General features: G+C 45.4%; 1 protein-coding gene across 1 annotated transcript in view; it reads left to right on the forward strand.

Annotated features, from left to right (window-relative positions):
* Window positions 1–25,354, forward strand: part of ARG1 (arginase 1) — a 221,880-nt gene that overhangs the window by 64,627 nt on the left and 131,899 nt on the right. The window contains exon 3 of the mRNA XM_069234881.1: window positions 15,580–15,754. Within this exon, the coding sequence (XP_069090982.1) occupies window positions 15,580–15,754 (175 nt within the window). The remainder of the gene's footprint in view (window positions 1–15,579; window positions 15,755–25,354) is intronic.

The following is a 25,354-nucleotide window of genomic DNA, read 5'->3' on the forward strand; positions in this document are numbered from 1 at the left end:
ACTGTTTTAAAAAACATTTTTTGTGCACTCTGTAAAGGTGCATGTGTCTTCAGTCTGCCTGCTTCCCCCACTGATCATCATTTTGTTAGCTCCCTCCGGTCCCCCTCCCACACCATCCATACTCTTGCTCCAACCTTCCTCTTCCATCATCCTCCCACTGTCTTTTATTTTGCTGCTCCCTCCATCCTCTCCCCAGCTTCATTGTGTTGGTTGACCCCTGCCCTTCTCTCACTGTCAGTTGTGTTACTGTTCCTTCCTTCCTCCCACACACATCCTTTTTGTTGCTTGTCTGCCCTGCCCTCCTCCCATTGTACTGCAGTCCCTGTACTGCCCCACCCCACCACGGTTCCCCAGCCTCTTCCAACCCTCCTCTTGGCCACAAAAAACATTAACAAAGCCAAACAGCACTCACATACACAAGACCTATTAGGTTTTGTCTGTGTTTGTTAGCGCAGGCTGCTGTGCAATATGGCTTAAAGAAAAAAAACAATATGACGCTGTGCAACATGGCTATAAACATTGATAAAGTCCACAAAACTCGCACAGGTAAAACATATTAGCTTTGCCATTGCGCGTTTTATTATTCTGTATGGTTTCCTGTTTGCAGAAGGAAAAAGCAGACACATTTTCCTGAAGTATTAAACCGATCAGTGGACATTTTAGAAGTGTCTGTAATTACCTCATTCTCAATTAATTGTTAGACGAAGAACCAGAGTAATCCACTGTGCTCTTGTCCTCACTTGGGTCTGCAGCAGAGAGAGTACTTTCATCTGATTGTTTGTGTGTACATTGATCTTCTGAGCTATTTTAAATATATAAACCAGGTCGGATACGCACAAATCTGTCAATATGGGGCATTGTGAAGCCTCTTTTGAAAATTAGATTTAATGTGCTCTGCAAACAAACAAATGAATGTTAGAGTAACCAGTTAGTTTCTACAGAATGATAAGGTGGAATGGTAGTTGACAGTGCATATTATTGTCCTTCCTCTCTTCTATCTTAATGTCATTTCTGGGTTTCCCCTGCTTTCCAGAAGATACATGTTTCCTTTGGAGAGTGGATGAAAACAAAGCCATGATTTATTGCAGAAGGATGATGAGTGGTAGACTACAGGGTCATCATGGGTCACCAGAAAGGTCTGGATTTGGGTAGCAAAGATTACGATGAATAGGAGGTACTGATTAATAGGGTATATTCCACACAGTACATTTCAGAGGTGTTTGCAAAAGTTTTCACTAATTGATGTATCACCTACTATCAACCATGTCAGAAATTTTTGACGGACCTGGGCCAAAAAATGTGCGGGATCCTTATTGGTTTCCCAGTCATACTGCATGCTGCTTGTAATGAAGGAAACAATTCCACTGGAGAAATGGAAAATACAGTATTTGGTATCACTTAGTTCTGTCTCCGCATTAGCTTCCCCACAAAGGAACAGGTCAAATTTGTTTTTCATTACGCCACCAGATGATGCAACATGAACATGCGGTCCCCGGTAAGAGCAGGGCCTAGAGAAAAGAGTTACAGCTACCCTTTACTTGTGAATTCTCTACATGTAGTTCCAGAACATATTCATACTCTTTGTCACAGCGATAACAAAAACACACCTCTAACATGCTTGTTACTCACTTTATCTCATTTCCGAAGTGGTATCTCTCTTTTGAGTTTTACTTAATCAATAAGGTAAAATGTAGTTATTAAGGTGTATCTAGGAAGAGAATGAAGTTGGGCAACATAAGAAGACAAACTAATGTCTTAAAAATACAGCATTGGGGCATGGCCAACCGCCGAGCAAGATGGATACTTGCTAAGGTGGCTCCCACAGTCCACTGGCTTAAACCCCTAACACCCGACACACCATTCGTCCCCTGTGCCGGTAAGGCTGTAATTAGGAGGCTACTGGAGGTGGGGATACCAATCTCCCTCCTTTTGCACCGAAGGACACCTCATCCACTCACAAAGAGACAGGGGGTAGTAAGGGTGAAAGGTGCTGCACCTCCAGGGAGTATACACAGTGGCCCGTATTTAAACTTTTTGACACTAAACTGCGCTAACGCAGTTTAGCATCAAAAAGTTTAGCGCCGGCTAACGCCATTCTGAAGCGCCATGCGGGCGCCGTATTTATTGAATGGCGTTAGCCGGCGCTAGCAGACCGGCGCTGCCTGGTGTGCGTGGAAAAAAAACACGTACACCAGGCAGCGCCGGCGTTGGGGAAAATGGCGTTAGGGCGTCTTAAAATGGGGCAAGTCAGGTTGAGGCAAAAAAATCGCCTCAACCCGATTTGCGCCATTTTTAACAACGCCCAGACGCCATTTACATGACTCCTGTCTTAGTAAAGACAGGAGTCATGCCCCCTTGCCCAATGGCCATGCCCAGGGGACTTATGTCCCCTGGGCATGGTCATTGGGCATTGTGGCATGTAGGGGGGCACAAATCAGGCCCCCCTATGCCAAAACAAATATATAAAAAAAAATATATATACTTACCTGAACTTACCTGAATGTCCCTGGGATGGGTCCCTCCATCCTTGGGTGTCCTCCTGGGGTGGGCAAGGGTGGCAGGGGGGGTCCCTGGGGGCATGGGAGGGCAGCTGTGGGCTCATTTTGAGCCCACAGGTCCCTTAAAGCCTGCCCTGACCCAGGCGTTAAAAAAAGGCGCAAATGCAGGGCTTTTTGCCCCGCCCACTCCCGGGCGTGATTTTTGCCCGGGAGTATAAATACGACGCATTTGCGTCGCAGTCATTTTTCTAGACGGGAACGCCTACCTTGCATCTCATTAACGCAAGGAAGGCGTTCACGCAAAAAAATGACGCTCATTCCTCATACTTTGGCGCTAGACGCGTCTAACGCCAAAGTATAAATATGGCGTTAGTTTTGTGCCGAATTTGCGTCGAAAAAAACGACTCAAATTCGGCGCAAACGGAGTATAAATATGCCCCTGTATGTATTAATGACAAATAATAACACAATCAAAAGTTGGTGCCTGTGGTCAGGTGTCTTACTACCCTGTAGACACAGAATTGAGTATAAGCATACACAATAACAATAAGCACAATGCGACCACAGCACACAAAGGTACAGTACATTCAAGTAACAAGGATTTGTATCCCTGGTAAGTCGTTGAAGTTGAAGAAAGAATACGCAGATATCCCAAGTTCATTGGAGGAAGTTTCTTTAATTGAAGGCACAGTTTGCCTTATACAGAGAAAGTGTTCATCAAACACAGCCAACACATGTTTCGTCACACAGGTGACTTCCTCAAGGCTGCAAAACAATAATATAAACATACTTGTGTGTAATAATACCCATAACTGAGTAACACAGTTTTTGCAAAGAAAAAAGATATAAGTTAAAAAATATAGCAAGAGATGTACAGCCCAAGTGAACAGAGAAGAGAGAAGGTAGACATGGCACAACAATGTCCAGAGAAAATGCTGGTTGTATTTAGTTAGAGGGACACCACAAGTGCAAAACCCTGAAGTCAGACAAAGAACGGCCAAAGTCCATGGAAGGGCAAATGGGGAATGTGCTCCAGATTGGTAATACGAACCCAAAAATAGCAAATAGTGTTAATGTGCCAAGTACACAGTGACCAAAGAGCCCGGTTCTGTGGTAAAGCGTGCTCAAGAAGAATTAAAAATGGTGATAAAGAAAATGTTTCTTCAACTTTAGCGACTTACCAGGGATACAAATCCTTGTTACTTGAATGTACTGTACCTTTGTGTGCTGTGGTCGCATTGTGCTTATTGTTATTGTGTATGCTTATACTCAATTCTGTGTCTACAGGGTAGTAAGACACCTGACCATTGGCACCAACTTTTGATTGTGTTAACATTTGTCACTAATACATACTGTGTATACTCCCTGGAGGTGTGGCACCTTTCACCCTTACTACCCCCTTATTCTTGCCCTAGGCCTAGCTTTGTCCTTTTGCGGTGAGCTGCACTCTGGGTCACAATACTTTTTGACGACTGGCTTCTGACCATATTTTTCTATATCAATTTATTGGACATGGCCTCATTTGATGACAATCAGGACACCTTAGCTGCTGAACTTTTCCAGAAAAAAAACATTTTTTTACATACTGGGAGTGATGCACCTTCAAAGGAAGGACTTAGACATAAATTTATCAAACTAGAGAGACTTAAGAAACAGGAATTAGCAGGATGGTGGGACGTCACAACCCTTAAACGATACTTAGAACTGAAACAGGTACCTAGGGGGTTACGAGTGATAATCTTTCCTTCATTTGATGACCTCGACCCGATCTCTTAGGGGAATGGGAACACTTCATTTCCTCCACCTCGTTTGGCATGATAAATATACTTATCAAACATGCTGACAGAAAAAGGGACAAATTATTGCTCGACATCGCTTCCCTTGAGGAGGAGATTAAAAATCTTAACCTCCCTGAGGCAACCAACAAAAATTATGTCATTTTGAAAGAGATACTCAATGGTTACCAATTGTACATTAAGGACAAGAAAATGAGGAAACTTATCAGGGATGAGAACAACTATAGTAGTGGTCGAATATACACTTTTGCACATAGATTTGATTAGGTTAATAAAGATGCCAGTGGTAAAATAAACCGAGACCACCACTACGGTTGGGTCAACCACCAGTAGTCTATCAGACGTTTCAAATTTTACAAGCAATAGTCTGGACTCATCTACAGAAGGGTCCTCCAGTAATTTACCTCTTCAAAATGCCCCTCAACATTCGTCTTTTTTAGAGGAACTGGGCCGATACAGAAGGGGTGTACATCAAAACTTCAACAGACCAAACCAAAACCCAAACCCATCCGCAGGGGGGGGAGCAAACATAACGGTAAACAGAAGGGAGGGTGTAACAACTCGATCCACAGCAAAGACCCAAAGAACATGAACATATACAACAATCCGGTTCCCCCCACCCCGCTTGCTGACTCTGTGCAGGTAATCAATCTGTCTACCCTTGATCTGTCCACTGAAGAAATAAATGTATTGAAAAAAGGTCTGGGCTTCTGTCCTACTTCCAAACCTGACTTTACCAGCATACATATTGACTTCTTCAAATTCATACGTCACCTCAAACTTAAAAAGCTCTTTCTTAACAAACCTGTGACTAACAAAATTTCCCACACCCCTCTACCCACATGTAATCAATCAATTAGGGACTTACAGGATATTCATACGATTCTATCACTAGACACTACCACCCTACCAACCCCTTCTTTGGAGGAACTACTATCCCATCTTGACATTCCACCAAATTTGGATCTTGTCAGTGGTCTCAAACCAAATCTACCTTTGTACCGATACTACCTCCTGACAATAACATTGATGTTTTCTATAAAGCAGTAATTGCTGATTTGTTTCTACTTGAGGACAAATTCAAAACACATGCACCTAGATCGAATAGCAACCTTAATCATGGTGAACATCTGGCCTTGTGAAGACTCTCTACATGCACTGACATAGTTATCAGGGAGGCAGACAAAGGGGGTAATGTAGTGGTAATGAACAGATCTGATTACGTGTCCAAAATCAAAAGACAACTTAGTGACAAACAGGCATACACACAGCTGCATGACAACCCCCTGCCTGGGATCACTAATACGACTGAAAACAAGTTGACATATTGGAAGAATTTGTGCCTCCTGTCAGACCTGGAATACAAATACCTGTACAACGGTACACCACGGGCCCCTTGCATATACATTTTAACCAAGGTCCACAAATCAGGGACCTTCCCACTGGGTAGACCCATCATTTCTGGCATTGGTTCCCCAACAGAACAGATCTCTGAATACATTGACTCCTTTCTTCAACCTTTGGTACACAATCTACCCTCATACATACAGGATACAAGGGACCTATTGTGCCAACTGGAAGACATTGAATGGACAGAGGAATGTACCTTTGTTAGTTTAGATGTGAGTTCTCTATACACATCCATTCCCCTAGAGATGGGTCTAGACATGCTCTCGGCAACCCTCGCGGATCGCAATGCCACACTATATGAACACACCCTAATGCTCCTTGACCTAACATGACTGGTTCTTGAGAACAATGTGATCCTACATGAATGAAGATGGTACCAACAGCGTCAGGGGGTGGCTATGGGAGCCAAATTTTCTCCCTCATATGCCAATCTCTATATGGGACAAGTTGAAAAGCTACATCTTTGGTCTAAATGCCCTACTCACATCACCCAACACATCTTGTTCTGGGGGAGATGTATTGACGATATACTGGCCATTTGGACGGGCAGTAGCGGTGGGATGCAGTGTGCGGCAGCCGGTGCTTAGCGGCTCATCTGATGGCACACCTGAGAGTGTACATCTGTGACCGTGCCCCCTGCCCAAGTAAAGGTGGACATCCGTGATTTGAGTGAGGGTGTGCCCTGGCCTCAACTGAGTGCTTGTGATTGTGCTGGGTCCCGTTTCAAGGAAGACAGACCTGGGAGGCAAGCAATGCCAATTTACTGGTGTCAACTAATAGTAAGAAGCTTGTGGAGGGTATTGGGGCTGATGCATCCCCCAAAATACAGCCTGGCTTACGTCTGTGGATGGCCTATGCCACACTGCCTCACAGCTGGGAGGAATCACTGCCTACTGCCACCCCCTCCCAGGCACTCAGAGAACTCCATAAAGACACAGATTTCCATAGCAATGTATTGGCTTGGGGCAGATCTTAAACATAAACTGCTACCTCTATAGCTTGCATGGCTGTAGCTCGGTGCAGGACCTGGACAGTGCAATCCTCACAAGCCTGAGATAGACACCAGTGCAATTGTGTGGGGTAGTCCCCTCTCCCACTGTAAAGTGATCAACTCTAAACAACACTAGGAAGAGATGAATAGTGCAGCGGACAGCCAGCACTGTCCCCCAACCTCCTTGACCTCCATGGCTCCTGTTCTGCAATTGCCCACAAGGAGAGATGGAAGGAGTAGTGATTGCGAGGAAAAACCAACAGGCCTCAGTGGGACATTAGACCTAGTTTGACCCACTTGGCTGGTGTCGGTGACTACCTCAGCATCCCCCATCACTGCCTCTGAACCAGCACTGTGTTTCCATAACTTGGGACAATGACTGGAGATAAAAATGCACGGGGAATGCTCTGAATGAAGTATGAAAAATTGAATTTGCCTAAGAGTCAGGCTAATGCAGTGATAGTGGAAGAGCAGCAGAGCCAACCTAACTATGCTGCTCCTGATGGGGACCGACTTACCCTTAAAGACATTATGATGGCGCTGCAGGATGTTCGCGGCTCCCTGGAGACAAAACAAATGACTCCATCTCCACAGAAGTCACATTGATGAGGACAGATCTACACAACATGGGAGCACGGATCAAGGAATGAAGGAAGGAGAGGACTCGTTCTCCACCCTCCAAGCTGAAACAACAATCCTAAAGAAGAAAGTCAAAGACCTGAGTGTGATCACGTCCCCCTAGGGAAAAGTTAGAGAATGCTGAAAGTTGTTCCCAAAGGAACAATGTCCATACAATTTGGGGTGCCATAACGATTGGAGGGCCGTGCTGTAGATCTTTTTGTGGAAGACCTTACACTAAAGCAGTTAAAAACCAAGGGCCTCACCAACTAATTCTCATTCGAGTGGGCTCATCGAGTCCCGGGCTCCCCACCAGAACCTGGAGACCCACCTTGTCAGATTATTGTTCACCTAGTCTATTTCCATGACTTGGATGTAACGTAAGAAATTACAGAGAAGCTTTGTTGAACTTAAAAAGACTTTGAGAGAGTGGCACTTTAAATACTCCATGATGTTCCCAGCACAATTAAGAGTGGTGACGAATGGGAGGACTTGGTACTTCACGTCCCTGGATGCAGCCTGGGACTGGCTAGATGGTTGGTGACCGGTGGGTCGGACAAAACCCAAAGACTGTACCAAACAACAACAATGTGGCAACAGTGCCCGGCCCCATCAATATGATCCCGGAGATCTGCACCAGCAACAAAACTCATCACAAAGCCAAGAAGAGTAGCACCTCAACTTGCCCCCCACACCTTTTGCAGATGTACAAAGAAGGCTGGGATAGGGGCTTACTTCCTGTGGACCAAAAGCTGGCCTCTATCATTGTTATACACAAAGAGGATAAACTACCAGAGAGCTGAGCATCATATAGGCCCATTTCGTTCTTAAGCCGAAATTAAAATATCAGCCAAGTCATTAACCTCCCACCTCATACCCATCATTTCCACACTGGTCCAGGTGGACCAATCTCATTTAATGCCAGGATGAAGTACTGCACTCAACCCTTGGTGCCTACATGGAGTGCTGGGCCGAGCAGACAAGTTCCGGGAGGACGATCTTGTCCTCTCTCTCGATGCCCGAATGGCATTCAACATGATATAATGGCCATACCTCTCTGAAGTACTGGCCAAAAGGGTTTCGGCCACTGCTATATTGAGTGGCATTACCTCCTGTACACTGAACTCTTGCAGGCATCACAGGTAATAGGAGCATTTTCCAGGTGTTTAGACTCCTACAGGGTACTCCTCATGGGTGCCCGCTCACAACCCTAATTTGTGCACTCATTTTAGAACCCCTTGCTGCCTGGATAAGAAGAGACCTGCCAATTCGAGTTCTGTGATGGACTGAACACTGGGAAGATAGTATACTGCTTTATACAGATGACATTCTGCTCTCTGTGGCAGATCCTGCCCTCACACTTGATAGAATAATGCAAAGTCATACCCAGTTTGGTTGCTATTTGGGTTATACCATTAATTGGGCAAAATCCCTGATTTATATCATGAGTGGGCAGATGCTGAGACTGCCTCTGGGATGCAAGATTCGAATAGCTAAAGCGGAGTTCCGATACCTCAGAATGCTCGTCACCACTGACCCTGATATGTTCTATGACAAAAACCTTCTGCCACCGCTGGCACAATTAAAGACAGATGCCCAACAGTGGTAGTCCTTTCCTCTGTCTTTTCTGGACAGAGCAGTGTTTTCAAAATGATGGCCCTATCTCTCTTCCTGTATGCCTTGCACAACCCACCTCACCCGTTCCCTGCGACTTACTTGAAAGCAATTGAGAGAGACAGTAGGACACCCCTTTGAGATGGAGGTCAGTGCGAATCAGTCACTAATAAACTGAAAAGGGGATGGTATGAAAGAGGAATCACCCTCCCCAACATCCAAAAATACTACACAATTCACCACCATCAATCACTGGGCCCATACTATAGTCCAGTGGTTCCCAACCTTTTGATTTCTGTGGACCCCCACTTTAACATTAATGGATCCCAGGGACCGCCACTGAATCATCATTGGAATCCGGGAACCCCCACCTGAGTCATTACTGGAAGCTGGGGACCTAATTTGTCAATATTTGTTAATATTTTAAAAAATGTTAGGCTCTCGCGGACCCCCTGAGAAGGCTTCGCGGACCCCCAGGGGTCCCCGGACCACAGGTTGGGAACCACTGCTATAGTCAATGACCCTGCGTTTTGTGCGGATAGACAAAACATGTAACCAGGAGATACCTTAGAGCCCGATAGGCAAACCGCTGCTGTGTCAACCGCAGAGGCTCGGTGGCATTAATGATCCACATTTAGCACACAACACTTTGCGCACTTGCCTGGAGAAGCAGGATGACTCAGACCACCCCTCTGTGGGGCTCTGAGGCACTTGACACTGAGGGGTTACAACCTGGATTTTCAAAGTGGGATCTAATGGACACTCCAGGGTGGGAAATCTCTTGGCACAGGGAGAAGATGTCCCATTTGCCTACCTATAACAAGACTACCAATTAGCCAAACCCAGGGCCAGATTTACAAGGCTCTAGCACCTCCTTGTGCCACATTAGTGTCATTTTTTTAGGCTAATATGGCTCAAGGAGGCAATTTTTGCCGTGCCATATTAACAAAGTGGTACAATGCATGCATATCTCCACTTTGCGACCCCTTACGCCACATTATGCCTGCGTCAGGCATAATGTATGCATTGGGGGCATTCCGGCATTAGGAGGCTCACAAAAATGGCGCAGTGAAATCTACAAGATTTTACTGCGCCATTTTTTCATAATTTTTAATGCCTGCTCAATGCATGCGTTAAAGTGACTCACCCATTCTAAGTAATGAGCCTCCTGGCACTTTGCTGCACTAGCGTCAAAATGTTTGATGCCAGTGCAGCAAAGCGCCACAATAGGGTAAAAAATGTTGACGCTATTGCCCTAACGTGCGCCATGGTGTGCCATATTGTAAATATGGAGCAACCATGGTGTCGTTAGGTGATGGTAGGAGCATGCAAGAAAAGGAGCGCATCGGGACTAATGCGCCACTTTCTTGTAAAACTGGCCCCAAGACTTTTTGCTACCTTCACTCCGGGCTGTATTCCCCAGAGGAGAGGACATCCCTAAGTCCCAAACACTAGAGGATCGATTGCTAAACGACCCCATGCCCGGCAAGGCGACTTCCATCAGATACAAGAAACTGATTAATAATTCACCGGACACATTTAAGCACTTGCAGGAGCAATGGGACCGGGACCTGGAGGGTCTTGAGGACGACTGATGGCTTGAAGCCCTGGCCTCCCCAAGGGAGACAGCCATTAGGTTGGGCTTCTGCCTTGTACAACTGAAGATTCTCCACACATCTTAGGTACTTTACATGTACCACCATGGGAAGAATGGGGAGGGCAACTGACACAAGCTGTCATAGACAGTGTGGCCACCAGAGTATCTCTTTTCACATTATTTGGAGTTGCCCCCTGATACAACACATTTGGAAATGGGTGGTTGCGTTCATGAACAATCTGTGTGGGAGTAATATGGCAACTTCAGCTGAAGGGTGTCTATTAAATGCCTGGGACACAACTGGCTTAAACCGTATGGAGCAAACTTGGATGGTCCTGAGTCTGGCAGTAGCCACATATAATATTGCTCTGTTATAAGAGGTGGCACAGGCAGCACAAGTGCGAAATTGGAAGAGGGACAGTGAATGTTGACCCAGAAGGTGGCATATGAAAGCTGTGTCTGTCCTCGGAAATGGACAAATATTTTGGGGAAATTGAATGACTACATGGGGGTATCACCACTTTCCATGCTTGGGCTGGTCTGGGGCTTTTCCATCTACTTGAACCAATCCAATTCTCACATTCTGAGAAGCAGATAAGCGGAGGGTTGATGGAGTGGTGAAGACTCAATATTGGGGAAAAACTGTTATTTTTAGGCCATGTCAAGGTATGACAACATGTGACCTATTTGTCTGCTTACTATTACTAATAAAGGGATCTATTGAAAAAATACAGCATCGGATATAGTTGTTGGATTCCAAGCTTCCCCTCCACAACAATCAACAAACCAGCACAGCTGCCTAATGACTAAGGCCCTCATTCTGACCCTGGCGGTCTTTGACCGCCAGGGCGGAGGACCGCGGGAGCACCGCCGACAAGCCGGCGGTGCTTCAATGGGGATTCCGACCGCGGCGGTAAAGCCGCGGTCGGACCGGCACCACTGGCGGGGTCCCGCCAGTGTACCGCGGCCCCATTGAATCCTCCGCGGCGGCGCAGCTTGCTGCACCGCCGCGGGGATTCTGACCCCCCCTACCGCCATCCAGATCCCGGCGGTCGGACCGCCGAGATCCGGATGGCGGTAGGGGGGGTCGCGGGGCCCCTGGGGGCCCCTGCAGTGCCCATGCCACTGGCATGGGCATTGCAGGGGCCCCCGTAAGAGGGCCCCTAAATGTATTTCACTGTCTGCTGCGCAGACAGTGAAATACGCGACGGGTGCAACTGCACCCGTCGCACAGCTTCCACTCCGCCGGCTCGATTCCGAGCCGGCTTCATCGTGGAAGCCTCTTTCCCGCTGGGCTGGCTGGCGGTCTGAAGGAGACCGCCCGCCAGCCCAGCGGGAAAGTCAGAATTACCGCCGCGGTCTTTCGACCGCGGAACGGTAACCTGACGGCGGGACTTTGGCGGGCGGCCTCCGCCGCCCGCCAAGGTCAGAATGAGGGCCTAAGTCCTTACAAAGTGCGTGTGAGTAAGGGAAGGTCTGCTAACTATTACATCCCCTTTAGAAACTGAAAGCACTCTTTAGATGAGAACATTAACTAAGGCCTGCTCAATGTGAATAAGACCTCTTGTAAGAAGTTCCTTTCCTTTATTCTTTCTAACACTCTCCTAGTGCACAAACCTTTCTAATAATTAGCACTCTCTTTTTCCCTCCAAGGTGCAATGAACAATACTTGAGGCTGTCATGCACTAGTTTGCTATAGCAATTGTGCGCCCTAGATCCCCTTTTATTTATTTTGTTATGACATGCTGGTCATCACAGTGCATGCATGTGTCCATCCGTACGTCCAACATGAACATAAAGAATTTAAGTTCTTAAACCTATGTGCCTATCGCACATAGATCTTCAACTGTTGGGAAGACTGAGGAGAATATTTCAGTGAATAACTCAAACTACTCACCTTGAAGGGGTATCTTATCTATGTAAGTGGGTTATGAGTGACTCTGATGTTTTAGTGGTGTTATTGTTGCTGTCTCACTATTCATGAGCAGGTGGGTGTTGTGACTAATAATATGAAAGGCTATCAGACCTGAGTTCTCAAGTTATGATGAAATCTTAGTTTTGAAGCTGGAGAATCCATTTCTTAATTCTGGTCAGTGCTTCTTCAGGTCTTGGCTTGACAGCTCATGTGCTGTCTCTTCAATACATGTTTACAATCAGTGGGCTGCAGCCCACCTTTTGGCTTACCTTTTGTTCATTTCTGTTTTAATCTTGCATCCTTCATTCCTGTTTGCCCATAGCATGAATGCATCATGCCTCTTCTTGTGTTTGGCCCTCCCTTTAGAGCATGAACCAAGTGCCTGTGTCCATCCACTGCTCGCATTTGGGGAGCTATTTGTTTCTTTGTGTTAGAGCACTCTATGTAAGTGCTCGTGTTTTCACACCCTCTGTCTTCTCCCACCAGCCTCCAACCTTGATTCTTCTTTCTGTCCACAGATCATGCTGTAATATGTCTTTCTTTATTCCCCGTCTTACTTGTCCTTGCTTATGTTTCTTTATAACCTCACTCACCATCACACATTTCTGTATCATTTTCCTACTTGCTTTAAATGTGGTTTTGTACCATGTGATGGTGTTCCATTATTAAAAAGAAAAATCTGAAATGGGAACCGACATTCTTAAATTATTTCAAGCAAATGTTTTGCTGAGGCCCAAGGTTTTTAAAATGAAGCTTCATTCACAAGGTATGCTGTTTATGAAGCAAGGTTCCACCCACATGTCCTGATTTTTTTCCTTTTTGTGTATTGTTCACTCTCCCAGTTCACCCACCATGCCTCTCTCTTTTAAACATAATTTCCAGCTCCTGGCAGCTGATTCGCAATGGAGTACACTACAGGTGAAGCAGACAAAAATAAGCTGGTTGCTGGGGCTGGGCACATGGAGCACACTGGGCACAGTGGCATGTAGGAGAGCCCAAGTTAGGCCCTCCCATGCCACTTAAAATGTTTAAAAAAATACTTACCTGTACTTACCTGGGATGGGTCTCTCCATCCATGGGTGTCCTCCAGGGGTGGGTGGGGATGGCGGCAGGGGGTGTCCCTGGGTGCAGGGAAGGGCATTTGTGGGCTGTTTCCATGATCAGAGACCATGGTCATGACCTCACAGGCCCCTAATGACTGCCCTCACCCAGGCGTTAAAAAACGGCGCACAGTAGGCTGAGTGTCGTTTTTTAAGGCCTGCACCCTCCTGTGCTTCAAAATGACGCAGGAGTATAAATAAGGCGCACAGGCCATAAAGTCATTTTTTGGACAGGAACGCCTACCTTGCATGTCATTAATGCAAGGTGGTTTCCTGCATCCAGAAAATGGCGCACACAGAGGAATTTTGACGATCGTGGGGTTTGCCGTCATAGTATAAATAAGGTGCAAGGTTTGCGCCGAATGTGCGTCAAAATGTTTGACGCACATTTGGCGCAAACAGAGTATTAATATGCTCCTGAATGAGGGATTGTGGCTGGAGACGCCCACTCAGGTTGTTTCTACATTCGTGAGTGGTAAGCACTGAATAAGGGTAACAAAAAAGAAAAAAGTAAGCTACAGTGACGACCTTAAATCTAAGGAAGTTTCGCAGCATGAAGGACACTGGGAACACTCATGAGAAAGAGGAGTGTATCTACGGAGAAAGGGCCTTGCTCAGTCAAACATAGACTGTTGTGAAAATGATGACAGTCTCTCTGTGCTGTTCACGTCATGGAGAGACTTGTGAAAAAACTGGCTGAGAAGGTAGAAAGGATAGAGAGTTCGTAAAGAACTGAACTGTGTGAGGGGATTCCACGAAACAAGGTATAGAGAGCTTTCTTTCCTCGGGGTGGTGAGACCCTTCAAAATGCCCTCATTTAAAGCATTTTTCGATCAGACAACAAGATTGAAATACTGAACAACTTGCAGCGGGTCCGATGAAGCAAATTCTGTAGCTTCCCCATAGCTGAGCTCTCATTATGTGAGGGCGGAAATAGACACCTTCTGCTTCCTTTTGTGGCATCGCAGGGAAGACGACTTGTCCTCGAAGCAGAGAGTAAAAAGTATAGATAAAAGACAAGTATCCTGGAGAAGAAGATGGTGTGACGTTCATGGTGGTACCATGTTCAGCCAATATGAAAGATACGATTTTTATAAGTTCCATAAAGAAAGGGAAGATGATGTGTGATGAAGTGCGTGTTCGCTTTTTTTCGGACTTCTGACTACTGACAGGATGGATGACTGTGGGAATAAGTTTAACAGTCAGCTGGGTGTGGTACATACAGTATTGAATAACCAAGGAGGGCAGTAGTTCGTACAAATGCAGGCAGCATATATATGGTAAATAAGAGTGGGAAAAGTACTGATCCCTCGGGCACACCACAACTAAGCCTCTTTACCTCAGATCTAAAATGTTATTTCAGGTTTATCGTTAGGATGCTACTTTGGCTGCTTATCCATGAAAGATGTCATGTTATGGTGTTTTTATTTCTACAACATATCTTCACCTTTCTGAACTCTCCACAACTACACTTAGAAGATATGAATTATGATGCCCATGAAGAAGCACAGGGTGACCTTTGAAGGCCTTATGTCCAAACAATAGTACTCTTCATTGATTTTATCGGAACTTTCCATTTTCCAAATACAACTGTACTCTGACCTCATATTCCTTATAGAAGTGGCTACCGTTTTCTTGACAGCCAAGTAGGTGTTGCTCTCCACGTATTGGACAAATGCAGTCAGTTCTTGGAAATGCTTCTATTTTGATGACGAACTTAAGGATAGTACAGTCAACCATAATTATGTCAACACAGCATTTTGCTGCCTACGTTTGTGGATATGGTAGGTTTTTACTATATACCCGTGTGGCTTTATACAATGCTGGTGTGATAATAGCACGGGTATGTTTTCCATTCATCCGTTAGGTACACAGTACAAGAAAGGGGTCTTAAAACTCAGCAGGTTTGACAGATCAGGAGCCATGAAGTGTGTGCTCAGACGAAGGGTCGATGTCTGCACAGCATAAGTATGCCCCTGAAGTTTTGTTTTTTTTCTTCGCATATAGAGAGCATTTGGTGACAGCTGTGCATTTTCACAGGTAGTGATGTAGTGGACTTCGGCGACCTGCGTTTCCCCGATGTTGAAAATGACGAGCCTTTTCAAAATGTGAAGAATCCCAGGACGGTGGGACAAGCTAACGAGAAGCTGGCAAAGACTGTGACCGAAGTGAAGAAAAGTGGAAGAATCTGTTTAACTGTGGGAGGAGATCACAGGTATATATTCAATCCAGACTTTTCCAACAGTAATTTTAATGTGTGAAACACAGATAAGGCTAACTAAGATGACCTATTTGCAGTTCTATACACCCTGAATTATTCAATGGAGGGATTTAGAGCACTATTTGCAGTATTTTCAAGAAAATTCACTCATTAAAAAACCTATTTACACAGAGTCGGGCATTCGTCAAAATAAATTACAAAAAATAGCAAGTTGGGAATGTTTCACAGTTGGAGATATCACGTGATTATACATATTAGTGTAAGGCGTAGCTTTAGCAGGCGAGTGTGCTTTCACTGAGGTTTCCACTGTGCCTGTACTAAATGTAGAGGGGCAGGGTCGGACTATCCTATAAGACAAGCATGCAGTGCCTGAAGGGCTGGTCTGACAGGTCACTGTGTGGGCCGTTTTGTTTGCTGAATGTAGGCCTGTTTGATGGTGTTGTGGTCTGTTGTTACGTCTGAGCCTACATATTGGGGACTTTGATAAAGTTGCCCTAGAAATGCATTCTGCCTGTTGATTACCATTGGCTTTGTGATTTGTAACTCACACTTTCTGGCTATTTGTTGGCTTTATTTGCTTAAGGCTCACCAGGTTCAGTTCCTCCCTCCCGTTGCCTAAACTGTGTTTTCTGTGTTCTTCCACAAACTCACTTTCTGTTACCAGGCCTTTAATTCTTCATCAAAAAAACAACGTCAAGTGTCAGGCTTTGACTTCCAAGGCCACTTGTTTACTTTTCTCACTCTGACTTCAAAGTGAGAAGATTTATGGGACAATCTTGCTGGATACTGGGGGTAGGAAAGAGTTTTTGACTAGCACACAATAACATTTCTATGAACTCTGTAAGTATTTCAGAATATATCAGACTATTGAACGCACAAATGAAGTACAGGGTTTAACATTTCTGAAGTGTGTAGGAAACAAATACTTTAATATGATCAAAATGAATCATTAAACTAGGTGATGCAATTTACACACATTTTTGTCTGTGCACTGTACATTTTTGTAAGTAAAACTGTATGTCTGTGCAAATGTAATGGTCATTTCAATTGATAATGTGTTGTCTGTTTTGGCAGTGTACTCCCACATCATGAATACTCCACTTTATGCCACTTCACTCTACTCTGCACCACTCCACACCACTGCACCACTCCATTTTACACCATTCTACGCCACTGCACTCTACACCATCTCCTGCTACGCCTCTCTACTCTACCCTGTACCACTTTACTGTATGCCAGTGCACTCTTCACCACTCTACTCTACACTACTACACTCCTCACCACTGCGCTCTACACTTCTCCAAGCTAGGCCATACCAATGTACAATTCACAACTCCACTCTATGCCACTGTACTCCATGCCACTCGGCAACACTGCACTCTATGCCAATATACTGTGCGTCAATGCACTGCACTCTGTAACACTCAACTCTATGCCCCTACACTCTATGCCAATTCATGGTATGCCACTCTAATCTACTCTGCACTCTATGTTCCTGCACTTTACACCACTTTACCCTATGCCATTACACTATATGCCACTCTCTGCAACTGCACTCTACCCTGCACCACTCCACTCTACACCACTTCACACTATTATATGAAAACAATTACTCTATGCCACTGCACTGGATGCCTTTCTACTCCACTCTGTGCCACTGCACTGTATGTCACTCTAATCTTAATCACTGCACTCTATGTCAATGCACTGTACACAACTGCACACTATGGCCCTCATTCTGACCCTGGCGGTCTTTGACCGCCAGGGCGGAGGACCGCGGGAGCACCGCCGACAGGCCGGCGGTGCTCCAATGGGGATTCCGACCGCGGCGGTAAAGCCGCGGTCGGACCGGCACCACTGGCGGGGTCCCGCCAGTGTACCGCGGCCCCATTGAATCCTCCGCGGCGGCGCAGCTTGCTGCACCGCCGCGGGGATTCCGACCCCCCCTACCGCCATCCAGATCCCGGCGGTCGGACCGCCGAGATCCGGATGGCGGTAGGGGGGGTCACGGGGCCCCTGGGGGCCCCTGCAGTGCCCATGCCACTGGCATGGGCATTGCAGGGGCCCCCGTAAGAGGGCCCCTACATGTATTTCACTGTCTGCTGCGCAGACAGTGAAATACGCGACGGGTGCAACTGCACCCGTCGCACAGCTTCCACTCCGCCGGCTCGATTCCGAGCCGGCTTCATCGTGGAAGCCTCTTTCCCGCTGGGCTGGCTGGCGGTCTGAAGGAGACCGCCCGCCAGCCCAGCGGGAAAGTCAGAATTACCGCCGCGGTCTTTCGACCGCGGAACGGTAACCTGACGGCGGGACTTTGGCGGGCGGCCTCCGCCGCCCGCCAAGGTCAGAATGAGGGCCTATGTCACTGCACTCTGTGCCACGCTACTTTGTGCCACTCCACTCTGTGCCACTCCACTCAGCACCACTCCACTGTACTATGCACCACTCCAAACTACTGCACTGTACTCTGCACCACTCCACTTTACACCACTCCATGCCACTGCAATCTGCACCACTCCACTCTACACCTCTGCAATCTATGCCACTTCACATTATGCCTCTCTACTCTACCCTGTACCACTCGACTCTATGAAAATGCACTCTTCACCACTTTACTCTACACCACTACACTCTTCGCCACTGCACTCTACACATCCCCATTGTAGGCCATACCAGTCTACTCTGCACAACTCCACTCGATGCCACTGTACTCTATGGCACTCTGCAACACTGTGCTCTATGCAAATACACTATACACCAATTAACTGTACTCTGTAACACTCAACTCTATGTCCCTGCACTCTACACCAATCCACTGTATGCTACTCTAATCTACTCTGCACCACAGCACTCTATGCTACTGAACTCAACACCACTTTACACTACACTGTTACACTCTATGCTACTCTCTGCAACTGCACTCTACCATGCACCACTCCACTCTACGCCACTTCACTCTTTTGTGAAAAAAATCTACTCTATGCAACTGCACTGTACACCTCTCTACTCCACTCTGTGCCACTATACTCTATGCCACTGCACTCTATGCCACTCTGCTCTTAACCACTGCACTCTACACCAATGCACTCTATATCACTGCACTCTATGCCCCTCTGCTGTACGCCACTCTACTCTTAACCACTGCACTCTAAACCAATGCATTCTATATCACTGCACTTTATGCCGCTCGCCTGTACACCACTCTACTCTACTCTGCACCACCCCACACTACTGCACTGTATGCTGCACCACTCCACTTTATACCACTCCATGCCACTGTAATCTGCACCGCTCCACTCTACACCACTGCACTCTACACCACTTCACACTATGCCTCTCTACCCTGTGCAACTCCACTCTATGCCACTGTACTCTCTGGCACTCTGCCACACTGCACCCTATGCCAATACATTCTATGCCAATGCACTTTACTCTATAACACTCAAGTCTATGCCTCTGTACTCTATGCCAATCCACTGTATGACACTCTATGTCACTTCAGGCAACTGCACTCTACACTGTACCACTCCACTCTATGCCACTTCACTCTATTATGAAAAAATACACTCTATGCCACTGCACTGTGTGTCTCTCTACTCCACTCTGTGCCACTATACCCTATGCCACTGCACTTTACGCCACTCTACTCTTCACAATTTCACTCCACGCCAATGCACTCTGCAAAACTGCACTCTATGTCACTGCACTCTGCGCCACTCTACTCTGCGCCACTCCACTCTGCACCACTCCATTCTACAGCACTCCACTCTACTCCACACCACTCCACACCATTGCTTTCTACTCGGCACCACTCAACTTTACACCACTTCATGCCACTTCACAATGCACCACTCCACTCTATGCCACTGCACTCTATGCCACATCATACTACGCCTCCCTACTCTACCCTGTACCACTCTACTCCAAGCCAGTCAACTGTATGCCACTCTAATGTATTCTGTGCCACTGCACTCTATGCTACTGCATTCTACACCTCTTTACGCCATTGCACTATGCCACTCTGTGCAACTGCACTCTACCCTGCATCACTCCACTATATGCCACTTCACTCTAATATGAAAAAAACTACTCTATGTCACTGCACTGTATGCCTCTCTACTACACTCTTTGCCACTCTACTCTTAACCAAGGTACACTACCCCAATGCACTCTATACAACTGCACTCTGTGTCACTGCACTTTGCCCCACTCTACTCTACGTCACTCTACGCCACTCTACTCTGTGCCACTCCACTCTGCACCACTCTACTCAGTGCCCCTCCACTCTGCACCACTACAATCTACTATGCACCACCCTAATCTAAACCATTGCATTCTATGATGCTGAATTGTATGCAGCTGAATTCAATGCCACTGCACTAGTGCCACTGCGCTCTATGTCACTGGACTCCACTCTGTGCCACTGCCCCCTGCATCACTAAACTCTACCCCACTCCACTCAGCACCACTCAATGCCACTCTGCACCACTACACTAGATGCCACTCTACCCAATTCTGCTCTCTGCCACTCCGCTCTGCACCAATCCATTCTGCACCACTCCACTCTACTATGCAGCACTCTAATTTACGCCACTGCGTTCTATAACACTGCATTGTACTCTGCTGAATTCAATGCCACTGGACGCAATGCCACTGCACTCTACACTACTATATTCTGCAAGACTCTACAGCAATGCACTGCACACCAATTTACTCTCCTCTATGCCACTCCAGTGTATACCACTCTACGGTACTCCAGGCTATGCCACTGCAAAACACAACAGTCTCTGCCCCTCCACTCCAGAAAACTCTATTACACTCTTCTCTTTTCCATTCCACGCTACGACACTCAACACCACCCTATGCCACTTTTAGCCATGCTGAACAGCAGCCACAATGGTGGACAACATGGCTACAGCACATTGGCAAAGCCAATGGCGCTTGCACAGGCAAGACCTATTGGCTTTGCCAATGTGTGTTTCCCTATGGTATTACCACATATAATGCCTGCTTCAAGCACAAATATTGCAGTCAAGCATATAGTTGCTAAACACATATACTGCTTGTCTTCACAAGTTCAAAACCACCCTGATTTCCAAATGTAAGCCACTTTTTTAGCTATATAATTCGCAAATGGAGCCAATTTCATTTTGGAGCCCAGACCTATATTTTGTCCCAGTCTGTCCCTCCAAAGGGGCAGAATTAGTCCAGGCGGCATGAACGAGGCTGAAATAACATATCTCTAAGAAAAATGCTGTTATGAAATCACAATATCATGGCCTACGTATTGCCTGATTTAAATATTGTGCCCCGACCTTCCTCCGCAAAAATACTGATTCATTACAGTTAATAACAGAAAATCTATACCCAATCGAGCTTTATATTTGTGAACGATATTTAGCACATGACGTCTTTGTCAGAGGAATAGTTTTATTGATATTCTGATCTATAACCGAAGTGCACGTTGAATTCAATTGCCTTTTGATTTTTTATTTGATGACGAAGGACAGAGAGTTGTAGTTCTTAGGATCTCAGTCCAAGGAGGAAAAGAGATTATTCACTATTTCTTGAAGCTAGAGGTTTCAAAGTAGACTACGTTGTTGCCAAACAATGTGTGTGTTCTCTTCTTGAAACTCTCACATTGAGAGCCAACAATTCAGGGGATTTGTTGCGGATTGCTTATTGAACCACACAAGCAATTGTCAAACTACATCTGCATACTCAGAATATTTATTCTGTATGATAACTCAGACTTGAGCACTTGATCACCCACAGAATACTTTGAGCTCTGACCTTTAAGGTCAAATGATAACTCGCCTCCTGCTCAGCTAACTGACTCACATTAGATCAACAATGGAACTTGGGGGTTAGAAGTGACAGATGTCATCTCCCATCTTTGAATTCTCTACATTACTGGATAAGAGTTTGAAAGAACAACAATACCCTCCGAGGGTGCCCTGAAAAACATAAAGACCAATGAAAGAGTGCACACTTCTCATAGTACACTCATGGTCATTTAAAAGGGTTATGCAGAGGTTTTCAAAACTATCAGGTCTTTCACTCAAGTACTGAAGAAAGAGGGATGTGCGTTAATAAAGAACAACTGATAACAATAAGTCAACATCCATGTGTTTGGAGGGAGATTTGGAGTTGGAAGGAGTTGAAGCTCACCTCACATTGTTTAGGTTCAATATCTTTGGTTGTACATTGTCTCTTAGCGGCTTTGATGGCCACGAATAGTCAAACTCATAACTAAGCCGCTTGCTTTTGAAGTTCTACACTTCCTCGTTCTGTGACCCACCTTCAAGTACCTGCATAGCTAGTGGCTTAAAGCTATTTCTAGGCATCACATGGTCTAGAGACACATGCTTAAGTACAGCAGAGATGTACATTGTATGACATGAGTCACAGGACACCGAGGCATACTTGTAAAGTATGTAGGTTTTTCTAAACTTTCCTAGTGTATGCCTGTTGCCTAATTCTGTGTGTAGTGTATCACATAACCGAACACTTGGAAATGTATGAATGTAGAATGTAACTTTTTTTGTTTTTACATGGAAAATATTTTTCTGTGTGATATCACCCATCACACAGGGCCTCTATATATAATGGGGTGTGACACTCAGTTTCTTCCATAGCTTGGGTGGCCACCTATTACTGGCTCATTTAGGTGTATATTTGAAACCACATTTGAGACTACATACAAATTTAGGACCCTGGTGGTGTTCTTTTCATTTACAAAGATCACAGCCCTGAGACCCCTGTGGCCACACTGACTAGTGTTGCTCCCAGTGATGAATTTGAGCAGGTGGGTGCAGGTGAAGACCATTGGTGCCCATTTATGGGAAATAGAACGTAGTTTTCAAAGAGACTTTGGTCCAGAGCAAGAGAGAAAAAAGACAGAAATTGAAGGAAGAAGGAGGATGAGAAAGATAGGAAAACAGTGACATAGCTAGAAATATGAATGAAGTTGACCTGAACTTGCAAGAGCGAGATAAACAGACAGGAAGTGTAGGGTATCTGAAGAAAGAGGCATGCTGTGGTATCAAGACTAGGTAGCCTTGATAGGGGCCTGCTCTTAAGAAAAACATTGGCTCCGTACACTTATTTTTTTACAAATTAAGCAGATGTCACTTCTAGTTGTGGAACAATTGATTTATTTGCTAGAATAGTCAAAACAATTGCTGACGTCCACACACTGACATAGCCAACTGTGCCAGGATTGGAATTTGCATGCAAAACGTCCCGCTGTTAGTGTGCAGAAACAGGACTAAGGTTCGGCCCAACTTGCTGTGCATACAATATGTTTAAAGGTATTATACTGTATAATAGTCAGTCTCAAAATTCATATGAAAGTCATAGCATCTCCAGAGGATCTTCATGAGAAGTGAACCTACTTACACAAGAAAAAAAAGGAGGCCTAGAAATGTAAAGTAACAACAAGTGCTGAAGCATCTTCATTGCTCCTGAGTGGGTGAGGATTAGAAGAGCAAGTTTGGGAAGCAGTTTACGCTCCATGATTTACCCCACGAACACATTATTTGTTGTGCACAAGTTAAGTAGTGCAATAATGTTGAGCAAGAATCAGTAGTTCCACGAATACATTATAATAAAATAGCACTCTTCATTCGGCATTTAAAATGACTTCTAACGTTTAGTGATTACGTAGATAGCAAAGCGTACCTTTTAAAGCTGAAAATATGCATTACTTTCACCTCAATTTCAGAAGAAGTGCACTTGTTTTTTTCTTCTATTCTGTTTTATGGAAATGTTCTTTTTAATACATATATGAGTAAAATTACAAACAAAAAGTGAAAGTTGGACTCAGTGTGGTTGGTGATCGACTTGATTTCTGACTTGTGTCAGAGTAACCACCTCGCACCGATCCTGAAATCAACTGAAAAAATGTGGAATTTTGTCTTGAAGAAAGACGGACATTTACATTGACCTGTTTGAGGGTTTCCTATACACTGACAGGTGGAATCATGGAGCTTTGTAGTTTTATCAGGATAATTTATTGTCAATGTATATTTGGATATTATTTGTACTGACTCCCCGTGTTTTTTAGTTGGTTAATATATGTTCTTTTTTATTGGATCACTTTATCTGCCTGTCTGTTATTACTTTTGTCAAGTTTTGTGGTTTAATTCCATTTCAAAACTGTTACATAAATGATATAATTTTTTTTTTTTAAATCTCTTTATTCAATGTATATAATTAACAGAGAACAAATTAAACAACATATCCCACCTTCCCCCAACTTTGATGCCATATAGATATATTATACATTCAGAATACATGTGTTTTCCCATATGGTGGGATGGATCGGACAGCAGTATGACAAATAATACTTTTTAAGTTGACTATATCAAATGGCCTAAGGATCCCTTCTAGCGACCCATGGGTATGGCTCTCATCTGCCCAGTTTCAAAACATGCCTCAGTTGACCTGGTCCAGTGCCACCCTCCAGGGCCCCAAAATCTTATCAAATTTATGTGGGCAACCTCGTGCTTGGTATATTAATTTCTTTGGCACTACACACCAGTCTAGACCCTCTTCACAGTTCCTCATAGTAGGCAGGTTGGGTGTCTCTGAGTGCTTAAAAATGTCTCTACGGGCTACCATCAGGGCCAGATTAAAGAATAAAAGGCAGTAGCAGTCCAGTGTTTGTTCGTCCCAGATTCCCAGGGGAACCAACTGGGGTGTGAATTTCACTTCCTCGCACAATGTAGCTGCAGTCCTGTCACCCACCCATCTCTATTAGGTCCCCAGTATTGGACATTCCCAGTATGTAGTACAGTGCCCCGGATATGGCATCCCCGTAGGCATCGATCATCTGATGCCCATCTGATCTTGAACAGGATGGTCCTGTTGTAATAGACCCTGTGCAATATTTTTTATTGTATCTGGCAGAAGCCTGCCCAGATCCTGACCTCTCTAAGGTACCCGCATGACTGACTCCAGTCGCCATCCTCTAAATTGCCCAGATCCCTCTCCCATCATTCCCTCAAGTTTTCTAGCAGGGGGAGGATATTGTTTAGAAGTGTAGAGTAGATCTGAGACACCGCATGGTCGGTCAGGGAGGAGCCCAACACCCTATATTCCAATAGGGATTCTTCCTCTATTTTGGCCTGTAGAGCCTCAGAAATGTTGAGAAGGAAGCACATCTGTTGTTACCTCAAGAATTGACTCCCTAACATTATATATTAATTTTGCAAGTCATCAAATGGGACTACAGCACCGTCCCTCCATACGTCACCCAGTTGTGAGATCCCCAGCAGATCCCATTTTCGTTGACCTTCTATTTTCCTTTACACCCGGAGAAGCACTGAGTCCCATAGGGAGTCTGCAACATCACCTTGTCCTGTCACCCTATTATATTCGTTGCTCTCTTCCAGATCCAGACTACTGTTTGCGTTGGGGTAGGAAGGGGGGGAACCCCCTCCTCCATAGAGTTGGCAAAGATAGCCCCCCTCGTCATAGCGGTATGGTCCATTTCAGGGAGGGTTCCTGTTGGGATGAAAAGGTCCACTCATTAACTGTCAGCAACTGTGAGACCCAGTAATAAAGTTGAAGGTTTGGGAGGGCGATACC

The sequence above is a fragment of the Pleurodeles waltl genome, chromosome 5 (genome assembly GCF_031143425.1).
Source record: "Pleurodeles waltl isolate 20211129_DDA chromosome 5, aPleWal1.hap1.20221129, whole genome shotgun sequence".
Lineage (NCBI taxonomy): Eukaryota > Metazoa > Chordata > Amphibia > Caudata > Salamandridae > Pleurodeles > Pleurodeles waltl.